Raw genomic sequence first — 24,107 nt, 5'->3', positions numbered from 1 at the left:
CTTTAATTGAAATGAAGTGTGCAAGTTTAAAACTCTGAGATGTTCCAAACGAAAAAAATAAGGATGAATCAAGTAGATTGAAGGCCGGACGATTTGTTATTATAAATTCGATGTAATTTACCCCAAAAAAGTATTATTATTATAAATTTGTGTAATTTACTCTAAAAAGTAATGTATTTGTTATTATAATCATTGTAATTTTCACTCTAAAAATATGTGGATTGGAAGCCTGCTGGTTTGAACAAGGGGTATAATGGTAATTAAGATTACGGCAATCACGGCCTGGGTTTTTCGTAGGTTGTGGCATTGAGCAAAGAGGGCAGGCCCCGAAGATCTTCCGAGAAGGTATCAAGGATTCAAGGTCGATCATGGAAGGTGAACACAAACAGAGAAATTGGATGCTTCCACCACCCACCGACCGTCCAGTTCGTGTCTACGCCGACGGCATATATGACCTTTTCCACTTCGGCCATGCTCGTTCCCTTGAGCAAGCCAAAAAATCGTAAGTGTTCTCTACTGTCCCCACCTGTATCGATTTCATAACTTTTGATTCAGTACTGAACATATGGATCTCGCTTTTGGTTGCTCGATGGATTATGTGTCTGAGAAAATTTTGTTTGACCTTACTTTATACGACTTCTGTTTCATAATTGTGATTATGTTAACTTAATATGGTGGTGTTTGGATGGAAACGGCGTGTAGCGATATATTAAGGTTGGAAAAGAGAACTAGATGCTTGTAGTTTTCGAAGTCTCTTCTCAACTTTGCATCCATTGATGGCAATGAATATGTTAAATTTCAGTTAACGAACCAGAGAAGATCTAATAACAATTGATAACAAGGCATGCTACTTCTTGATCTTAATGCTCTGTATCAATGAATTTGGAAATTGTAACCGTGTTTTTGAGTTCCTTAATACATTCAAACGAGTTTAAAGAAGTCAAAAGTTTACTAGACAAACTTGGATTTTAGCTAGGGCAGAAAGCACTTCCAGAAATTTTACTCACATCAATTCCACTTCTCATCTCATTGTCTCTATGTATTCATGTCAATGATACAGTATTATTCATGTACATGAGTGATGAGTCTTTGATCTGTGTTAGTTAATCATCCTGTTCCTGTTTAGATTTGTATAAAGTGTGCAGGTCTTGCAACTTCTCTTCTCATCTTATCCTAATACAGGTTTCCAAATACTTATTTGCTTGTTGGATGTTGCAATGATGAAGTCACCCACAGCCTGAAGGGTAAAACAGTCATGACTGACAAGGAGCGTTATGAATCTCTTCGCCACTGCAAGTAGGTTTTATATGTGATATCATGCTTGTATTAATTGAACTTTATGATGATATTCTTAAATGGTGTTATGCAGGTGGGTTGATGAAGTTATTCCAGATGCACCATGGGTACTTACACAAGAGTTTATTGACAAACATCAGATAGACTATGTGGCTCACGATTCTCTTCCGTAAGGTCAACCTGTCCAAAGCTGCATTCCTTTTGCTCCTCAAACCCCCAAGGCCTTCTTTGTCTTGAAGGGGTATATATAAAAAAGTTTCATTTTTCTCATATAACACTTCATATTCCTCTCTTTGCATGCATATACATGTATACATGATTCATGTATATAAGCATACAAACTTTTCTTTTTTCATGAAAGGTCATGGGTGTTTATGTATACGATGCATATGGTTATGAAATATTAATTGAAAATTTGGACTTTTATTGTGTAGTTGTAAATTTGGTGCATATAGTTGTGGACTGCTTATGATATATTAATTGTGTGCTGACTTCTTAAAATCAGTTATGCCGATGCAAGTGGTGCTGGAAAAGACGTCTATGAATTTGTAAGTTGAAGTTGTTATTAAATATTACCATATGCCCCTTCTTCTGCAGAATTTAATTAGCTTCATGTAGTTATTATATATTTATATAACCCCCATGTGTACTCATCAATAGCTTTCTTAGGGGTTTTTTCTTCATTAAGTGTTGTATGGGTAATGATGTCTGTCTGGATAAATTTTTGTATACATGAGGTCTGTTTCTTTTCTAGACTGAATAAACTATATGATCGATACTAAATGACCATTTTACCCTCACATATTTTTCTCAATATTCATCAATTTTAACGAACATGAGAGGAGTTGGGAGGAAAAAAGAAGAAAGACAAACGGGTAAAGGGTTAGTGCCTTAATATATTAAGCCAGGTTTTTTGGGCTTAACCCATTAAGTAATTTTGTTCAGATTAAGTCGGAAAGAAACAGCCATGTATATTTGTAAAGATTTAGTGCTCAACTCATTGAGCTAATTTAGTTAAAAAGAAACAGTTCTTCAATGTTATAAACTAAATATACCAATTACCACCATAAAATATTCAGCTTAAAATATCAAACTGCTTCCTTGAACATATTTGTTGTTTAGGTCAACTTTCTTTACTATGATGCATCAACGATATTTACATTAGTACCCTTTTTAGGTGAAGTCAATTGGAAGATTTAAGGAGACAAAACGGACAGATGGGATTTCCACATCAGATATAATCATGAGAATTGTAAAAGACTATAACGAGTATGTGATGCGCAACTTGGATCGAGGGTACTCAAGAAAAGATCTTGGTGTCAGCTATGTAAAAGTGTGTTTTTCTTATTGATTAATTAAAACCTATTATCTTATATTTTTATAGATCGATTTGTTGTCTCATGCTTTTTCTAGGTTGAGGTTTGAGTTTCCATCTGTTTCTTTTTTTTTAGGAAAAGCGGTTGAGAGTGAATATGGGTTTAAAGAAGCTGCGTGAAAAAGTAAAAAAACAACAAGAAAAGGTGGAAGAGAAGGCAAGTATTTTTATAATTTCATTTTCTGCACATTAGAGATACTACTTTGTAGATTATAGAGTAAATTACATTGTTTGTCCCCGAGTAAGCTGATTTTTCTATTTTGGTCCTTATTTGCGTCTCCTGTAACATTTTTGGTCCATGTTCCAAGTAAAATGATTATTTCGGTCCCTTTGTATAGCTCATTTTTTGCAATTTTTATCCAGAAGTTTTTCTCTTGCGATTTTGGCCCTTCTTTGATTTTCTTGTAAAGATTTTGGTCTTTCTTTTAAGTAAAATGTCTATTTTTGGTCCCTGTGTATAGCTGATTTTTGCAATTTTTGTCCCAAAGGTTTTCTCTTGCAATTTTTGTTTCAAATAAGGATGATAAATTGCAAGAGAAAAACTTTTTGAAAAATCAACTTACTATGTACATGGTGACCAAAAATGTAACTTACTCTAGATTGTGTAATAAATGGTTGGGGATATACTAAATAAATAGGATAAGAACAAGGATTCCATATAAAATAGTAGATGCAGTTTGACCAAAATAACCCTGTTGGCTGAATCTTGCAGATCCAGACAGTTGCAAAAACTGCTGGTATGAATCATAACCTGTGGGTTGAGAATGCTGATCGCTTGGTTGCTGGTTTCCTTGAAATGTTTGAAGAGGGTTGCCACAAAATGGTTTCTTTTCTTCTCTTTCTCTTCCATACTTTCTTATATATTTAGGGTTGAGATCCAGTGATAACCCTCTTTTTTTTTTTTTTTTTTTTTTTTTTCTGTTCTAATCTGAATATATTTAATAAATCTTACAGGGAACAGCCATCAGAGACAGAATACAAGAACAGTTAAAGGCAAATGGAAACAGGAGGGGACTCACGTATGAGAATAATGATAATGAAGAGGAAGAAGATGAAGATGAATATTATTATGATTATAGCACCGATGAAGATGAAGAAGAGTTATCCAGTGGGTCAGAATGAATGAATCAACATCTGTGTGGTGTGGACATTATAGAACGTGTTTGTGTGATATAAATGGCGTGGCGTGTTTTAGTCTGTGTATCATAAATTTGCAATTTGGATTTTCAGTTGGTTTTTCTAAATGTACCAAATTTAAGGGTTTCAAGTGACAGGAAGTTATGTTTTGGACTATTTTGACACTTTGTTTGATATTGTTTTTGGTCATCTGGTTAGGTTTTTTGTACTAAACCTCATCAACTTAGTTTTTTATTACATATATCCATTTGATTTTGCGAGGACATGTAGGACTCAAATGTGGTATCATGTACAAATGAAAAGACTATTGTCCCTAGATACTTCTAGACCAACACTTTCTGTCTTTCTTCACATTATTGAAGATAGGTTTAGCTCCAATGCACATGTTAAAATAACTTTTTAAAAGCCAAAGCTTAAAAAAAAATGATAAACTGCACCAGCCGAATGGTAATTTATCTAAATCATACCGACAATATTTTAGAGTGTCACATTGTCAGTGCTTAATCCTTGGACAACTTGTATAAAATTCTGCACGAGACTCCAAACTTTCAAGGCATTGTTAGTATCCATAAGTGGTGGTATGAAGCTACGTTGTGATGGTATATAAAAACGAGTAAATGAAATTTTTTGTCCCTATGTTATAATAAATAACATTTAGTTGTGTTTTTAGAATGTTTTTTCATGGTTATATTGGTCATTATTTGTTATGTTCTTTTTTTTTCCGGATTTTCTAACATATTTAATCAACACAAATAATCAAATTAAAGAAAAAATGGATGAGAAAAATACTAATAGTCCAAAACTATGTTATAAGACCTTGTGGTATACATACCACGAAGCAAATCATGGTCTAGCTGGCCACGAGAAAGTCTCGTGCACACCCCCCCGACGTTTCGTGGTCGGGTGTGGTCGTGCACATCCGTGTTCCCGACGACGAAATCAAACGCAGTAGGTGATTGGTTGTTGGTTTATATGGCCGTCGAACGACTATTTTGCCCGTTTGTTTATATATATATATATATATATATATATATATATATATATATATATATATATATATATATATATATATATATATTTCAAACTCAATTCACTACATAAATAAACCTTCTATTTTCACCAAACTTACATCTCATTCTAATCTTCATTCTCTAAAACCACAAAACACCTATACATAGATTCCACAAAACATATTGAATTTTTAAAAGCTTTTGACTCGGATGACGACGTAGAATTCGTCGACACATTCTTCAACGTTGTGCAACACATTCATAACGAAGAAAATTCGAATGCAGCTCGTACAAGGGCGGTCGTCAGTCGTGATCGTCAAGCCGCACACGACTTATTGGTACGTGATTACTTTGCTGATAATTGTCTTTATAATGACGACTCCTTCGAACGTCGTTTCCGTTTAAATAAGGCTATATTTTTACGTATTAGTAATGTTTTGGAATCTCGTAATGATTTTTTCAAACAAAACCCGACGCTAGAGGAAGAATGAGTTTTAGTAGTATACAAAAATGTGCGGCTGCTCTTAGGTATTTGGGATACGGTATAACATTTGATGCATCTGACGAATACTTGAAAGTATCCGAGAGGACCGCGGTTGAATGTGTAGATTGGTTTTTTGCATGTGTTTATGAGGTTTTTCACGAAGAATATTTGCGCAAACCTACTCAATGTGATATTGAGAGATTATATTCGGCTCATGAAGAGAGGCATGGATTTCCGGGTATGCTTGGCAGTCTAGATTGTACGCATGTGGCTTGGGAAAAATGTCCAACTGCATGGCGTAGTCAGTTCACTCGAGGAGATATACGTGAACCAACTATCATCATAAAAGCTGTTGCATCTCAAGATTTGTGGATATGACATGCCTTTTTTGAGTAGCGGGGTCTAACAACGACCTTAATGTTCTTGGCCAGTCTCCACTTTTCAACAATATTTGGATCGACAAAACACCTGATATGATGTTCACGGTGAAAGGGGACGCGTACAAATATGGTTACTACCTTGGTGATGGGATATACCCGAATTATTCTACATTGATGAAGGCATACTCGATTCTTCGAAGTGAAAAAGGCAAAGTTTTTTTACAAAAAAACAGGAATCGGCGAGAAAGGATATCGAGAGGGCATTTTGAGTCCTTAAGCAGACATGACATGTAGTGAAATATGCTACACGACTCTGGGATAAAGAAAGAATTAAACGAATGGTCCTAGCATGTATTATAATGCATAATATGATTATTGAAGATGAAGGTCGAGCGATTTGCACGTATGATCTGAACGACGTTATCGTTCTAATTGAGGAGTTCGTACCCGGAACTAATGCGTTTTTAGAGCGAGTTGTTGAAATTCATAACAGTGAAACGTGTTTCAATCTTCGAGAAGATGTCACGGAATATTTGTACCAACATAGCATGAACGACGATTAAGTTTTTTATATGTATGTTTCTTTGTTTTTTTAATTAATGTAATATTTTTTTTCTAAATTTAATTTTATTTTTATAATTAATGAAACACTAGTTTAAAAAAATGAATGCTTTTTAATTATAAAAAATGTAATTTTATTGTATTTTTTAATGAAAAATAAATAAAAATAATGATGTGGAGTGGTGTGTTAATGACATGTATCCCATATTAATAGTAGGGAAATATGGTGCTAATATGACACCCATCAGATATATGGTATATGATAAGCATAATGGATGACATAATAAATAACATTTAGTAAGTTGTTTAGGTAGTTAATTTAGAATTTTTAAAATGCAACCATTTATTTCGTCAAAACAAAAATATATTAAAGGCTATTATAGAATATCTTCTGGGGTACTCCACAGTCCAAAGGATCTACATTTGCCGGCCAATAAGAGAAGTTCCACCCTGACAACAAAATAAGAAACTAATGAATGAACAGCCCTTGAAAGTTGAAACCCCAAAAAAATATTAAAAAATAAATATTTAGATGTAAGATTTTAACTTTTACTAGTATGTTACTTAGATGCATTCATTTGCTATGTTATTTTTTTATATATACACTGATTTTAAATTAAAATATAATTTTCTTCAACAATCTTGTTGAGAAAATGAATTATTTATGTAATTATTATCCTTCAAACCTATACAGTGGCGGCCCTGGGGTGGTGCCGGCGGTGCGGTCGCATCAGGCCTCCGATTTTAGGGGGCCTCCGATTTTTAGGATAATTTATAGTTATAGTATTGGTGTTTTTGAAAAATCTGATTTTATGTTTTATCAATAAATAAAATTAGCTCGGTAACTTTTGGTTCCAATTTTAGATGCGTGTTAACATTTGGCCTCCGATGCGTTTTAATTACCGAAACAAAGTCTCACTTTAAAATCATTGTCAACTACAAGGTGGGAAAATAGGATTGAAAGTGTGAAAGCCATAGTTACTCAAGCTCCTGAAATAATAAAAGTTATGCATAAACTTGTTGAAGAAGAGACAGACATAAAGATCATAAGTGAAGCTACTTGTCTAGGAGAGTATGAACTTGGCAGATTTGACTTTATAACAGGTATGGTTATATGGTATCATATATTGGCTAAAGTAAATAACCTGAGCAAACAACTTCAGTCTAAGACTATGCGTATTGATGAGACAATGAGTAGTGTGGGAGCACTTATTGAGTTTTTTAAAGACTATCGAGAGAATGGATTTGGGAAGGCTTTGGATTGTGCGATAGCTATAGCTTTTGATATGGAAATTTATCCAGTGTTTGTTGAGAAAAATAATAAAAGAAAAGTTAAAAAAAGACATTTTGATGAGAATGACATTGGGTCATCAGAGCCGATACATGAACTTTCACCTCAAGAGTCATTTAGGATTCAATATTTTGTGTACATAATTGATCAAACTATTGGTTCATTGGAGCGAAGGTTTGAACAATACAAACAATATGAAGACATTTTTGGTTTCTTATTCACAACACAAAAGTTGAAGTCAATGAATACTATTGAGTTAAAGTCATGTTGCAAAAATCTGGAAAAGAGGCTGCAAAATGGTCATATCTCAGACATTAATGCTGATGATTTATTCAACAAAATGAAGTTGTTACAAAAACATTTACCGGTTGAACACAATACAGCTAACGGAATACTAAATTTCCTAAAAATTATGAACACTTATCCAGTTTCTTGTCTAGCATACAAAATATTGTTGATTGTTCCTATTACAGTTGCATCAGCGGAAAAAAGTTTTTCAAAACTAAATCTTTTAAAATTTTATTTGCGCTCGACCATGTCTCAAGAGAGATTAAACGTTTTGGCATTGATTTCGATTGAAAAGTTGTTTATAACAGTTTTACAATTTTATTTAATTACTAATGAGTGATGAAGACATTACTTTGTGGTAGTGAATTTATGAGATATTTTTTAGCAACTTTATGTTTTGAATCAGTGGTAGCAAATGTAGTTAATAATATTTACAAGAAATTTTTGTGGGGCCTCATTTTAGTTTTTGCACAAGGCCTCCGAAATGTCAGGGCCGGGCCTGAACCTATACCTATTTAGTTTTTTTGGAAACGACAAATATACGTATTAAAAGAGGGTATCCATACCTAGCAAGAAACTAGATGAGGAACCAAAAGCCAAATTACATAACAATTCAGAAATTACAAATTAGAAAATGGAGTTTCTAACCACTCCTCCCAATTACAAATATCATTCTTACCCCTATGTTTCAACCAGTAAATGATAGGTCTGACAATTGGGTTGGGTTCGGATTGGCGGGTTGGCAGGTTAGAAAACATAAACTCAACCTAACCCATATAATATATGAGTTGGCGAGTTGGCGGGCACGGGTTGGTGGGTTGGAAGCGTCAACCCAACCCAACCCATATAACCCGTTGAAGTGTATGGGTTCGCAAGTTCACAAGTTAATGAGTCAAACCCAACCCATATAACCCGTTTAATAAATAAACAACACATTTTAAAAAATGAGGTTTTTTTCAACATAAATTCATAAAATGATTTAAGTAATTAACATAAAAAAGGGTTTTCAACATAAATTCATAAAGTCAATAACATCCAAATAAAAATGAATAAATGAACACATTCATAGAAAGTGAAGGTGTTATTCGTTCGTGACTCGTGAAAATAACGACATATATTTTTTCTTTTTCTGATTAATGAACCGCAAATGCAGATTAGTCACATACAAATACGAAAGGAATACAATGATATATAATATTACAAATACGGATGGAAATCAAATTTCATTAATAATTAAATATATCATTTTTTAAATGTATTATATATGTGTGTGTATATATATATATATATATATATATATATATATATATATATATATATATATATATATATATATATATACACACACACACACACACGGGTTGACCCGCGAACCCATACAGATAACCCAACCCAACCCATGAAATAAACGGGTTGGTGGGTCAAAAATCTCAACCCAAACTCGTCTATTTTCGGGTTGGGTTAGTATGGGGTTACGGGTTGGATCAAGAGTTGCCACCCATAGTAAAAGACCATAGACTTTATACTATCAGTCCCTTGATTTGGTGAAATACCCTCCATTTGAAATAGATGTTTCTTTCTAAACCTCCATAAATTCCAAAGCAAACCGTAGCAAATGGCAACAAACCTTTCTCTTTTCCTTTGATTGTTACACCAGGTAGATGAAGAAAGCTAGATGAAGAAAATATAATAGTTATGTATAAAAAAAATATAATAACTCATTTCATAAAATATCATAAAACTCTATAACTATTTTAAACGTGCAATCTATTTTTTTTCTTTATGAAATTCAGTAGACAAAAATAGTCATCATATCATCATATCGCTCTCTTTTATTATCGCTAGCATAGACATAATTTTTTTTTTCCAATGAAAGTTATATATTTTATTTAATTGTATTGTATATGATAATCAATTTGAATTACATAAATATAATCGATAAAAAAAACAGGTAACGTGATTAAGAAACGAAGAAAGGGACAAAGAAGGCCCTAGATGGATTAAAATAATATTATGCTTTCTTCATTTGTGTATTAAAATAATCAACTTTAATTATTACATGTCTAAATTAGTATAATCATACTCTTTACATTATTTCTAATAATTGATGTTAAATTAACTTTATTTAAATCATTATAATCTTTTCGTTTATGCATGTGAAAAAAATCCAGTTATCATTTATTTTTGAATAAAATACAAAACTCAAATCACATATCGACAAACACTAGTCAATAACGATTCATACGCAACTAGCGAGCTAAGACAATAATCTTATCACACATTTAACGCTTAATATGAGTGTATTTTGTGTTCATCAAGTTTAATGCCCCTTAAAAACTACTTAAGCGATTTTTTTTTGTCTTTCCCCAAGATAAGAAATGTTATGAACACTCAGGGGTTGTTTGGAGTCGGATCTAATTGGGTCAAGGTGAGTCAGACACGACATTAAATCTGACGGAGTAAGATGCATATCAAAGGAGCTAAGATCGAGTTAGAAGCTTTTAAGTGTGATATCAAACAGTCTGAATCCGACAGAGTCACATACTGCTAGGTATGTAACTAGACCAGAACCGAAATAACCAGGAAACCGAAAACCAGACCAAATTAGAAGCATATCAAACAACCTCTTAAAATGATCTCACACACGTTCAAAGGAGAGAGTGACATTAGTTCTATAACTTTAAATCGTTATCGAATATCGAGTTTAGATGGTTTGTTACGTTGAGTTTTGAACATTGATGTTGATTATGAGTTTATAAGTATTATAATGATTATTCATTTCAAGAATATGACACATTTGTTTTCGAAGAGATTCTATTAGATACTTAATAATGTTCCAGAAGTTACTATAAATTATTTAAAATGTTAATTATTTTTTATATATTACAAATTTAATTTAGTAAAATTTACATTTATAATTTTTATCAGGTGTGTACAAACTTTGTCCTACAGAGAGAATTTTGCATGAAGCTATTGAAAGTTTTAGAGAGCTTTTAATTTTTAATTTTTAACTAAAAACTGAAAAAATAGAAAATTTTATTTGTTATTTTTATTTTAAATAAAAAGCTTAAAACTTAAAATCCAAATTTCTTTAAACAAAATTTGGGTGCTTTTAGCTTTGATTTTTGAGTGCTTTTACACTTTCAAAAGTTAATAGTACTTTTGTTGAACCCATTTGCATAATTTTTAGTTTTTAGCTAACTATCTGTCAACTAGTTTTGTCAAACATATCATTAAGTAATAAAACTAATATCAAATCAAAATGGTTATATTTTGTCGGTTATCTATTATGAATAATATTATATGTTCAAGATTTTTTAGAAATCACTTAAGTATGTACGTATTTGGTTCTCAATCCGATTTAAAAGTTGAACAAAATTTTTATCATAACCAAGTTGGTACACTATAATTTAGTTTTCATGGTCTTCTATTTCTATTCTTTTGTTAATTCAAGTATGATATGAATCTAAACTGATGCGCGCGCACGCACGCACGCACGCACGCATACACACACACACACACACACATATATATATATATATATATATATATATATATATATATATATATACACACACACACACACCAAATTCATTTTTAAACACAACTTTTTCAATTTCAACTAGTCGTTTGAATTTTTAAAATGAAAAGTTGGAGGACAAAAAGAAAGCTAGAGAAAAGAAGCAAATAAATTAGGATATGTAATTTTTAAAAACACTATTTCGAGCATTTCACTAGAAACGAGTTCGATATGGTTTTGAGGGTTATAGTGGACATCATGAAAAAAAAATTATTACAAATAATGTTTTCATTTAATTATCGTTTTTTTTAGCTTTGTAATCGATTTTAATTAAATTTAATGATGTGTTTTTCTTTTATTAAATTTTATTTTATTTAATTAAAAAAATCAAAAATATAATAAAATATGATATGACACCTACAATTTTGCGGGTTGAGTGAAAAATAAAATGACGATGACATGACAAATGACAATACAATAGTATGGTATGGTACCCGTTAATCTAAAAAGCTATAACTTCTTAGTCAGCAATAAATAGTTTATTGTGTTGATCCATTATGTATTCATATAATACTAATAAATAAAATATAAAGATTATTAAAAATGTCAAAAGAAAATTCAATTAGAAATTATACACATATTTAGTAGCAAGAATCACTGAATCACATCGAAACAAAAAGGAAACTACATAAATATACATGTAATGCAAATTGATAATGAATTAAAATATGATAATACAAGTTGATAAAAAAAATTCCAATTATTGTATAAATTAGTTAGAAATATATAGGTTTATTACACAAATAATAATAATAATAATTTGCGTTTTTTATAGAGATGAATGATCTGTCAATGTCCGTTACAGATGCGCGTGCTCTCACGCGCTCCTTAACCAAACGAAAACTCACCAAATCCGGTTTCTGTGTATCCACTACTCTTTTGACATCCCTTCCACACCGAACCCAAACCCTCTTCAATTCCCCTTTGTATAATTGGCTTCACCAGCAATCACCCACTCTCTTTTATGAATCTGGATTGTGGCTTGAGAACCAGATCCTGCCGTGTCATTCAAGAGACTTCCATGGCTGTTGCTGCTTTAGAACTCGAAGATGACGCTGAAGAAATTGATGACGGTTTGAAACAGAGCTGTTGGGCTAACATGCCTCAAGAGCTCTTGAGAGAGGTCTTGATCAGGATTGAATCATCCGAAAATAAGTGGCCTTCCCGGAAGAATGTTGTTGGTTGTGCTACTGTTTGTAGGAGTTGGAGAGAGATCATGAAGGAGATCGTTAAGAGGCCTGAGATTTCCGGGATGTTGACTTTCCCAATTTCTGTCAAGCAGGTTTACCTCAATTCCTACAACTATGTCTGATTGTTTCATTTTTTTGTGTGCCTCGATGATTATCAATCGTTTTAGGGTTGGGATTTTGTTGTATGGTTCACTATTTGGGTGTATCCCTTTATTGTGTGGTAATTATTCTGACGTGTTAGTTCATATCTATAAGTTTATAAGGATTTTGTTGGGTGTAGACAAAGGGATACACAAGGGATTGATTGTGTTAATCACATAAGGAAACAAATATTAGAATACATATATGGTACATGGCTGAGAAATTAAGAAATAGCCATATCTATTATACTTGTATGATCCACTATTAGGGTTGATTATGTGTTACTTATCCACTTATTTAGACTGTGCATGTATGGCAACTGACAGCCAGACAATTTGATTGGTATTTCTGATTTCTGAATGATGAGCTAAATGATAAATAATTACCATTTTATTCCTCTGTCTGAATAAGTATTAAATAAAAACATGGTTGTTTGATCAGTTTTCTTAACTAACAGAAAATTACAATCTAAATGAGAAAAGGAACAGAATAATATCACAACTATTTTAACAATATAAGATATAATCAAACCAAGATTCATGAAAATTAAACAAACTTATAAAGAAAACATAATAAAACAATAGAATCAACAAATGAAATACAACTTGCTCAAATGTTCTAAAACCACACATGTCATTACAGCTCCTTTATTCCATGTCCTTTATTCCATTCTCTAGTTTCACACATGGACAAAAAAGGACAAGCTTCATTTGAATTTTTCTATTTGAGTTCTGTTTCTTATTTTTGTAAATCTTGATACTTTTTCATAAAATTGACACCTTATAGCGTTTTTTTTTTTTGTTTTTTTGTTTCTTTGTTAACTATCACAAGCATCATATGTCACAAGTTTCCATATAGTTAGTGTTTGAGATTGATATTTCTTGCTGACACATGTGAATACATTGTTACATAATGTATAAGCTCCTAATTTTTTTCAAATAAATGTATAATTAGGAATTTTACAGTTAAATTGGCTTCGTAACTGTTTCAGTTAATAATAAATAGTTTCTTGCTAACGTGCAGCCTGGTCCTAGAGAATCTCTCCTCCAATGCTTTATAAAACGGAAACGGTCAACTCAAACATATTTCCTTTTCCTTAGTTTGACTCAAGGTAAAGTAAACATCATTTTCATTATTTTTTCTAGAGATAAATGCATGAAATAGCAATGTACTTTTTTTAAAAAAATTATTATTATACCATTATACTTACATTTCTTCTGTAAAACAACATGGTAATAAGTAATAAAGTTGGAGTTCCTAACTTTCTTCTCAGCTTGATTGAATTTGAAGGGTATTTCTTGTTTTATTATGAGCTCTGTGTTTTCTCACATTTGGGTTCCATATTTACTATTTTGTACCTGTAATCTGGCAGCACTTGCTGATGATGGAAAGTTTCTTCTTGCTGCTCGCAAGTTTAGACGCACCACATGTACGGATTACATCATCTCATTACATGCTGATGACATGTCAAAAGGGAGCAATAGATATATTGGAAAATTAAGGTGAGGATTTACACTTACATTTACCATTTGAAAGATTCAGTTTGTTATGATATGATTGGAAAGTAAAGTAAACATCATATTCTTTATATGATTTGATGACACAGGTCAAACTTTTTGGGAACAAAGTTTATTGTATATGATGGTTTGCCACCTCATGATGGAGCTAAAATGACAAAGAGTCGTTCCACAAGATTTATGGGGTCCACTCAGGTTTCCCCTAGAGTTCCTGCTGGAAGCTATCCAGTAGCTCACATCTCATATGAGTTGAACATGTTGGGATCCAGGTATGTTTATATTATATCAGGGAAGGAATGGAATTGTTCATTCCATAGGAATGAAAATGAAGCTGTTTGTTTTGCCTGATGGAATGGAATGGACTGTTCCTGGAGGAATCTGATTCCTTGTATAAACTTTTTCTTATTTCTTTGACAAAAAGATGAGTCTTTTTTTATATATAAAAACTTTTCTAACCTTTAGTCTTTATAACAAAATTAAAAAGCAGGGGTCCAAGAAGAATGCAATGCATCATGGATCCAATCCCAAGTTCTTCCATTGAAGCTGGAGGTGTGGCCCCCACACAAACCGAATTCCCTCTTTCCAGTGGTGAATCTTTTCCTTCAATTCCATTCTTTCGTTCAAGATCAAGCTGTGTGGAAAAAACCTTATCCACCAGTCAAAATCAAAGTCAAAGTCAAAGTCAAAGAGACGGACCTCTTGTTCTAAAAAACAAATCTCCAAGATGGCATGAACAGCTTCAATGTTGGTGCTTAAATTTTCAAGGGCGTGTCACGGTTGCTTCAGTGAAAAACTTCCAGCTGGTAGCCACACCGCCAGCTGGACAATCGGGCCCACAATATGAAAAAGTTATTCTTCAATTTGGGAAAGTAGGAAAAGATGTTTTCACCATGGATTATCGCTACCCAATCTCTGCTTTTCAAGCATTTGCCATCTGTCTAAGCAGCTTTGACACCAAGATTGCTTGTGAATGAGATAACACAGGTTACAACTTTTAAGTAATTGCTTATATTATAGTATATTACATGTTTGGTCCCTGAGTATAGCTGATTTTTGCAACGTTGGTCCCTAAAAGTTTTCTCTTGCAAATTTGGTCCTTATTTTGAAGCTTCTTAACGATTTGGGTCGTGTGTTGTCTAATGTTTTTTTTAATGACCATTTTGCCCTTGGATTAAAGTCGGAGAAAAAATAACAGTATACCATAATGACCTAATTTGTAATTTTCTCTTATTTGTTGATCAAACATTTTATATATGAACATATGCACATGTAAAATGTTATAAACCTTGATTAAAAAATAAGAGAAAATTACAAATTTGGCTATTATGGTATACTGTTGTTTTCAGTTTTGATCCAAAGGCAAAGCGTTATTTTTTTAAAAAATAAATATAAATAAATAATAATAATAGCTAGTCTGTTTAGCTTAACTGATACACGGACCAAAATTGTTAGGAAACTACAAAATAAGGACCAAAATTGCAAAAACTAACTATACTCGGAAATAAAAATGTAATTTTGGAGTCATAAAACTCCTGTTGCTTATAGTTTTCTGTGGTCTTATTTATTTATTGCTTATTTGGTGTCTTACAGGAACAAATTTGATGAGATTAAAAAAAAAAAAAAATTCATGTATGAGATGGAAATAAAAGAGGTATGGTATGGTATGGTTTCATGGGGCATGAATGTGCAGATTTGAAGACTCTATGCATGCATTGATGAAAGTGAGTAGAGGGAAATTCAAATAAGAAGCCTTATTCCATTCCATTCATAATTGTTATTGATGGTGATGGTGTGGGTTTTCGGTCTTTTTTTTTTTTTTTTTTTTTTTTTTTTTTTTTTTTTTCTGTTGTAAATAGTATTTATTTCGTTTCGTTAAAAAAAACTGTCAAACTGCTTGTTTTGTTTTCACCTTTTCATTTCATTAATATATGTTATATGTTTGCTGTGGAACCATACAATACAATACAATTTACTGATTTTACTTTCCAGCTATTTTTACATACAATTTTTCATTCAGTAAAAAAACAGCTTTTTAACTGTAAATATTGTGTTATGATTCAGTCCATTGCCCTCCCCTCTCTTTATGCTTTCTTCTCCAAACCTAAGGCTTTAGAACATAAGGTAAATCTCAGTGGCCCCTCACAGCAAGGAAGGTGACTAGGTGAGATTTTACTTATGACTTATGTGGGAACAAGGATGTTAACACGCTTGTGTTTTTGTTGGGTAAATGTGTTATACCATTTACGTTATTTACATGTCATGTCATTTTTTTAGGGATAATGTCACTGTAACACAACCAACTTTTGTGATTTGTCTGACTTGACTAATTATGTTTTTTTCTTGTGCATTAGGCCATCTAACTTTTACTGCACATGTCAATTAAATCATTATCGTTAGTTTTTAACCATTCCTCTGTTAACTAGTCATCTAAATTATACGAATAGCCCCTATGGTTTAAATTTCATTCGTAATTGGTCGTTATCAGCCATGTTTTAAATCACATGACTAAAACTACCACTATTCTGAAACTCTAGGGGCCAAAGTGTAACATTGAATACCCTGTAAGCATTGATCTGTTGGTCGAGTTCTTTCTTAGTTCCCTCTGATTTGAATTTACCTATCCTGTAGCTTGACTGCTCCTTTCTCCTTCTACTTCGAATTCTCCATCAAGGAGTACAAACTCATATTTACGTTGGATCTCCATTGATAGGACTTTATACTTCACAGTTTCAGTGCTTACATCTGTATGATCCAACCAAAGAGCAGATTTGCATCGATAAGCCAAAAGGAGATACCATCAGCAACTTGAAGCCCGATTTGATGGTTTTTGTTATCTAAAAGAAGCCCTAGAAGCGGAGTGAAATCGATATCATAAGTAGGAAGATCAAAAGCTCCAATGGAGACAACAGGCTCCCAAAATAGAGGATTGATTCAATCGGTGAATATCACCGGGAAAGGAACCACTGATCCGACTAATTGACCGTCAATCGCCACCAATACTTCACGGTATGCCTCGTGAGCTCTTCCGGTGGTCAAATTGTTGGTTTCTACATATGAATCTGAAGGATTCATGTACCAGAATTCATCTTCTCCATGAAACAAAACATATAATTCAAGCATCGCTTTGTAAGTCTTCTAAGAAATTTGAAGATTGACAATTCAGGTACATGAATCGTTCAGATTTGGTAGAACCACATCTCCTGGCTTATTATACGGATACAACGAATTTAAAACTCGACCGAACTCAACCTAGTAAAGCGAAACGACGAGACCTGAAACTGAACTTAACCTCCTTTCGACTGTATGATCGAAGTCGAAATCAGGTAGCAGGATTTCGATGGTTTGATCCTTTAAGTTCCCGTAGGTCCTCCTTTCGACTAAAGATATGAAAATTTTGGAAAATTCTCTCAACCTTTCTAATCGATTTTAATGGAGCGTCAGGTAAGTTGGGATACGAAAGAATTTAGGGAAGACGATGACAATGTTACATTTTGGTCCCTAGAGTTTTAGAATTATGGTAGTTTTAGTCGTGTGATTTAAAACATGGTTGATAACGACCAATTACGAAAGAAATTTAAACCATAAGGGCCATTCGTGTAATTTAGATAACTAGTTAACGGAGGAATGGTTAAAAACTAACGATAATGACCTAATTGACATGCACAATAAAAGTTAGATGACCTAATGCGCAAGAAAAAACATAATTGGTCAAGTCGGACAAATCACAAAAGTTGGTTGTGCTACAATGACATTATCCCTTTTTTTTAACTGCGAAAAGATTTTATTAAACTAGCGACCTACAAGGAGAGTACAAAGACGAAACAATTCCATAATTGCTAAATTGGGATAAGATTCACCCATCTTATTGGATTTGAAACGACCACAACAACTCATCTATAAACTCACAAACCATGGACACAACAAACACACCAGAGAAATAAAAAACAAACCCATCTATCACTACTATCCCTAAGAGAAATGAAAAACAAACCCATCTATCACTACTATCCCTAAGAGAAACAAAGGAGAGGATAATAAGGAGACAAACGTCGAGAGCTGAAAGAGCTTGACTCCTCCTCCCTGAGCTCGATGAAAATAACCCAATCGGTATGAAGTTTGGTTTGAACTATGGCCCCATTATCTTAACTCCAACGCATACAGTCTAGGAAAATGTCGATGCAAAGGTGTATCAACCAACAAGATATCATTCCAAAAAGAAATAATAAACCCATCCCCCAATTGTAACCGACATAAGGATAAAAGATCTACTCATTTGTTATGAAGATCATGAACTCCCTTCAGAATATTCAACGAAACTGACCTCTTATGAGGAGGTAAATCTATATCCGGTAAACCATGAATGCCATGAATCGTACTAACATCTTTCACCTAAAAATAACATTTTTTTTGCTTCCGAAAGTGTCATACCTACTTGAACAACAAAGCATGGTTTAACGCAAAAAAGGCTATACTAATCCCCAACCCACCATTCTTTTTTACTTAGCCATCACTTGCTTACTTGCCATCATTTATCCCAACTAACCCATGTCATTTTCCGCTCCTCCAAATCATCCCTTATAAAAATTAATTTCTCAACGATTCCATTTTCAAAAGAATAGTCAACGGAGCCTTAAAAAGAGACGCGTAATATATGGATTGCTCCCAACACTGATTTGACTAGGGTCAATATCCCTCCTACCAATAATGACTTTACTCTCCATTTAGGATTTGTCATAGACCTGCACCCCATCACCACCGCCACCATATACACCTCAGAGTCTGTGACACCAATCCCGAGCAAAAGACGATTCTGGAGATTAATCTTCAACCCTGAAGATAAACGAAAACAATGCAGAATTCGAACAATATTTGAAAAATTAGAAGAACTCCAATTCCCGATAAAAACATCATTTGCCTGAAATATGTGAAATAATCCCTGGCCCAATCGAAATGCTTGTGAAAAAATAGCAGCCATAGTATGTCTAAAAGCTATATTTAAACTATTTATCACAAAAAGAAAAAGAAAAAGGGAAAGCAGGTCGTCATGATGTAAACCCTTGTGAAATCGAAATTCATTAGTAGGATTATCGTTAACCACCGCCGATTATGTAGATGAGGTTAAAAAGCCTTGAATCCATTTCCTATACTTGTGATTGAACCCAAATCACTCTAGGATATCATTTAACCAACTCGAACTGAGTCATATGCTTTAGCAAAATCTACCTTAAAATCATCACTTTCTTTATCTTAGTTTTACACCAAGACCCCACCTCATTAAAAATAAAAGGCTTGTTTGACGTTTTCTTCATTTGACAAGCATTGATTGCTCAATACTGATTAAATCACCCACCACCTTACTTAACTGATTGGCTAAAATCTTCCCAACTATTTTGTATTGTCATCAATTAAGCTTATCAGTCGAAAGTTAGAAACAAACTTAGCATCACATATCTTCGATATTAGAGTTATAAACTGAAATTGTGATATCCTGTAACCCTCTTTCTGTTGGATTAGTGTCTAAGTCCATAACTATTTTGGTATGTACTTGAACCGATTATGAGCATGGTCCTATTGGGTTGCCTTCACCATAGCAATATGTAGGATGAATTAAGGAGAGAAATGATTAATTATGATTTATTAATATATTATGAGAATAGTATATTAAAGGAGAAACCATATTGTTTAATTAATATTAATCAAAAATTAATAAAGAATTAATTTTGTGGCTAAAAGATATTAATTAAACTTAGGGGACTGGAATTGTAATTATAAGATAATTGCAATTGGGCTATGGATCACCTTGGAATAATAGGTTGGACGAATTCTATGGGGAAACCCATTAGAAATCGTCCAAGGCATGTTCCAAAAGGGGTCCATGGGCTGCTTAGGGCTTAAGCAATCAAATTAGGGTTTCCTTGTTAGATAACCCTAATTGCCTACCTATTTAAAGAGCCCTTGAGACCCAAAAACGTGGCTAAGTGTTCCTTTAGGGTTTCCAGCTGTTTTTGGTGCCTCCTCTCTCCTCCCTCTTCATCCAAGTTGCTTAGTGGTGTTTGTGACTCCATTAGAGGTGCAGCACTTGAGGCACTAAGCTTTCTGAAGCCAATCAAAGCAAGGATCGATTGTTATTGCTATATAACAATCAAAGGTAAGATCTAAACCCTAATTTCAGTTATAGTTTAATAGATATAGGGTTTATGGCTTTGGATATCAATTGCATGTTCATTAGATAAACTAGATCCAAAGCTATTATGGTTTGCATGTACACCATAGGATTGATGTATTGCTTAAAACCCATAACTTTCATTCAACATAAAAGGTATATATACAAATTACAAAGGAAATGTGCCTGAATACAATTGGGTTGAACAATGCTGGATTAATAATACATAATACACAAATAATGATATGTTAACAACCCCTATAGTAATAACGAGGGAAGAATCCCATGTTTAAGCTGAACCGGAGCTCAAGAAAAAGAGGTGATGGAAGACTTTTAGTGAAAATGTTAGAATATTGAGAAGAATATGACACATGTAATACATGGTTTTGGGATCCCTTATAGGGTTCCATAAGTCTCATGGGTGTTAATAAGGAAATGATTTGATTTGGAATTAAATCTATTATTTAATTATTTAAATCTTGATTTGTCCCTAAGTTACCTAAACTATAAATAGTACCCATTGGAACCTCAAATTCGTGCATACACTTTCATCAAAGGTGGTGAACGAAAATTTATACATATCCTCCTCTCTCCTCAAGTGTCTTCTAGTTCTAGGGTTTGGGTGTGGGCCCTCAGAGGCATCATCCTTTTGGTGCTAGCTTTTCAAGCTCAACAAAGGAAGGAATCAAGTAAACTTGTTTGCTATAACAAGTTTAAGGTATATAACTCTACTTTGTGATTTTCAAAATTTACTAGGGTCCATCATAATTTTGTTATTCAAAATATGTTGCCTTAATGTGGAGACATAAATCCTTTTAGGTTGCATGTGTCATTATTATTTGTTAAGTGTTTTTCCGCATTGCGTATGTTGTTGTAACCTAATAAACCCATCACGGCCAACTTCACGACGTGAGCCTTCTATGGTCACGTCGTGAACACTTCTAGACAAATTAGTCAAGGGACCTCTTATTGTCACGTCGTGACACTCTCCTGATGACGACGTGACCACTATCTGAAGCAAAATCTTAATGATTTGAGTCCTTAATCCTTTAAGTCTTCAACTCCAACCTTTATAGAAGCTTTAATGGACTACAAAGGTCCATAAAAATGACAAATTTATAGGCATGCATGCTCCATGCATGTCCTCTACCCATTCTAGGTCAAAATAAAGGAAATAAGGCCAAAACCCATGCTTGGAGTCCAAACCACCACCTATCCTCATATCTGAGACATATGCTAAACTAAAGGCCTCAATGATCCATAAATTTGCTAATTTTATGGATCCCATGCATGCTACCCAACCCAACCATGAAGAAAAGTGAATAGAACTTAAATCCAACATGGTTAAGAGAAAAGGCAAGAATTTTAGGACTTACAAAGGTCCAGAAACAACACAAGACGGTGAGGAGGAGGCTCGATTGTTGAACCAACGCACCAACGGGACCTTCTTCTTCTTCATCAAAGAGCTAAAACCATCTGAAAATGAGCCAAAACCACAAAGATGAGCTAGGGTTAGGGTTTTTGAGGCTTAAGGGAGATTAAGGCTAGGAAATGAACCCTAATTTCGAGTTTAGGGTACTTAAATACGAAGAAATACCTAAAAGATCATGGGCTTGGGTTGTAGCTCTTTTCACGTCGTGACCAACTATGTGTCACGTAGTGACTGCTCAGGTTGTCACGTTGTGACCACTCTTTGGTCACTTCGTGACACTCGTTTTTGCCCAAAAACCAGGTTTTTTACTCCTTAATGCCCTAAAATGATCCAATCCAGGAAACTGGTGTTACACTTGGGTTCTTTATGGTAACTAATGACTTCTAGAAAAGCTTTGTGTGAATTTGTAAACTTATCATAAGAAACTATAACAACCCAAAAACAGTGATACAATTTTTCATTTTTAAAATCATCAAAAACATACATCAAGTGTAACCATAATAATACAAATGTATCAAGATATCAGATCGAAAATATCAGAGTTAATGATCATCGATGCGGAAATCACAAGTGGATGTTATGCGATCACGTCGGTCCCTTGCTTTCGATACGAAAATACCAGAAACATTAAACCATAAACCAGAAGCACAAAGCTTAGTGAGTTCCCCAAAATACCACGTATTATACAAATTAGTGGACCCTGCCCTGGGGTATGTCTCAACCCAATACACATCAATGGGCCCAGTCTTGGGGCCTAACCCTGGGGTATATTTTAACCCAATACAAGTTAGTGGGCCCAACCCTGAGATATATTTCAGCCCAAGCATACAAGATTAGGCCTATCCCTAGGGTGTACTTCAACCCAAACATATATGTAAGATTCACAAAGACAAGTAGCATCATACACAACTTAATTTAGTGGGCCGACATTATTGCCTTCGACCCATGAGTATAGTGAGAAAACTCACCTGACTCATGAACTCAATTAAACCACAACTCAATTCCCCGCAACAGGTGTTGCAATCCTCCTATCAAAACACACCAGATCCAACCTTAGTCTACACACCAAATCCAACAATATTGACCAAAAATTAACCTATGTCAACAAGTCAACGGTCAAGATCAAAGTCAACAACCAATAACATTAAACATTGAGCCTTACGTCGTGACCCTCCCTTGGCACACAGTGATAATTCACTCAACCGATTCCATTCAACTCACTCCAACTCAGTCAACTCAGTCACGGACAAACCATTTAGCATGCATCACGATGTGAGCCCTCCTTGGTCATGCCGTGAGCATAACTAAATAACTCAGATGCGAGATCCTTCCTCAGCCACATAGTGACACCCTCAGTGTCACGTCGTGACTTCAGTATGAAACATTCCCTTGATGATTTGAGTCCTTAAACCATTAAGTCTTTAAAACCAACTTTTCTAGAGGCTTAAGGGGACTCCAAATGTCCATAAAAATGTTTATTTTATATATATGCATTCTCTATGCATGTCCTTAATCCATTTTAGGTCAAGAATAAGGAGATAACACCAAAACTCCCATGCATGGATCCAATACTCCACCAACTTCTAGATTTGAACTTTATAATAATCAATGGACCCTTGGAATCCATAAAGTTGCTAATTTTATGGACCCCTTCCATTCAATCTTGCTCAAACATGAAGAAAATAGGACAAAAACCTAGATCTAACAACATAAGGAAATAAAGTTTGAGCCTTGGACACTTACAAAGATCTTTAAAGAGTATGAGATGATGATGATGATGTTTCCTTGCAAGCTTTACTATTAGAACACCTTCTTCTCCTTCTTCTTATTCTTCTTCAATCTACCAAGTGCAACAAAAGGGCCAAGAATCACCAAGAGGATTATGATTAGGGTTTTATGAGGTTAGAGAGTGAGAGGGGAGAATAGGAAAACCCTAGGCCCCCCTTATTCCTTAAATACCTGAAAAAATGAGGGTTTTTTGTCTCTAGGTGGTTTGTCACGTCGTGACACTAACAGTGACCAACCCATGAATCATGGCCGTATCACGACGTGATGGTGCATCCCTCATGTCACAACCCACCCAAACATGCAAAATACTTGGAATTTTAGTACCTCGAGGATTCAGATGTTACAAAAACAAAGCTAGCAAGATCATGTATCATCGAGGAGTTCATCATGTGTCAGTGATGCATGGTCTACCAAAAGGGGGAAATTTCACTTCAAAATTGTTTAAATGCTTGGGTCTTGTCTTGTTTTTCTTTT

The 24,107-nt window shown here is 33.9% G+C and overlaps 3 protein-coding genes and 1 pseudogene across 3 annotated transcripts; 3 read left to right on the top strand and 1 right to left on the bottom strand.

Annotated features, from left to right (window-relative positions):
* Positions 1-232: 232 nt before the first annotated feature.
* Positions 233-3,964, top strand: LOC111882969 (choline-phosphate cytidylyltransferase 1). Its single transcript, XM_023879329.3, has 8 exons — positions 233-502; positions 1,183-1,296; positions 1,370-1,465; positions 1,802-1,844; positions 2,474-2,629; positions 2,748-2,828; positions 3,384-3,494; positions 3,626-3,964. The coding sequence occupies exons 1-8, from the start codon at positions 369-371 to the stop codon at positions 3,791-3,793; spliced, it is 903 nt and encodes a 300-aa protein (XP_023735097.1). The 5' UTR covers positions 233-368; the 3' UTR covers positions 3,794-3,964.
* Positions 3,965-7,250: 3,286 nt separating this feature from the next.
* Positions 7,251-8,162, top strand: LOC111882996 (uncharacterized). Its single transcript, XM_023879354.2, has one exon. It carries the CDS (start codon positions 7,251-7,253, stop codon positions 8,160-8,162), a length of 912 nt encoding a protein of 303 aa, XP_023735122.2.
* A 4,105-nt stretch (positions 8,163-12,267) lies between these two features.
* LOC111882975 (tubby-like F-box protein 3) lies at positions 12,268-15,939 on the top strand. Its single transcript, XM_023879333.3, has 6 exons — positions 12,268-12,684; positions 13,757-13,844; positions 14,106-14,235; positions 14,340-14,519; positions 14,738-15,234; positions 15,841-15,939. Exons 1-5 carry the CDS (start codon positions 12,367-12,369, stop codon positions 15,222-15,224), a joined length of 1,203 nt encoding a protein of 400 aa, XP_023735101.1. The 5' UTR covers positions 12,268-12,366; the 3' UTR covers positions 15,225-15,234; positions 15,841-15,939.
* Positions 15,858-17,409, bottom strand: LOC111882997 (peptide-N4-(N-acetyl-beta-glucosaminyl)asparagine amidase A-like; annotated as a pseudogene).
* Between the last annotated feature and the right edge of the window lie 6,698 nt (positions 17,410-24,107).

The sequence above is a fragment of the Lactuca sativa genome, chromosome 6, assembly GCF_002870075.4.
Source record: "Lactuca sativa cultivar Salinas chromosome 6, Lsat_Salinas_v11, whole genome shotgun sequence".
Classification (NCBI taxonomy): Eukaryota; Viridiplantae; Streptophyta; class Magnoliopsida; order Asterales; family Asteraceae; genus Lactuca; species Lactuca sativa.
Note: the sequence above shows the minus strand (reverse complement) of the source record. Positions and strands in the feature narration are given on the sequence as shown.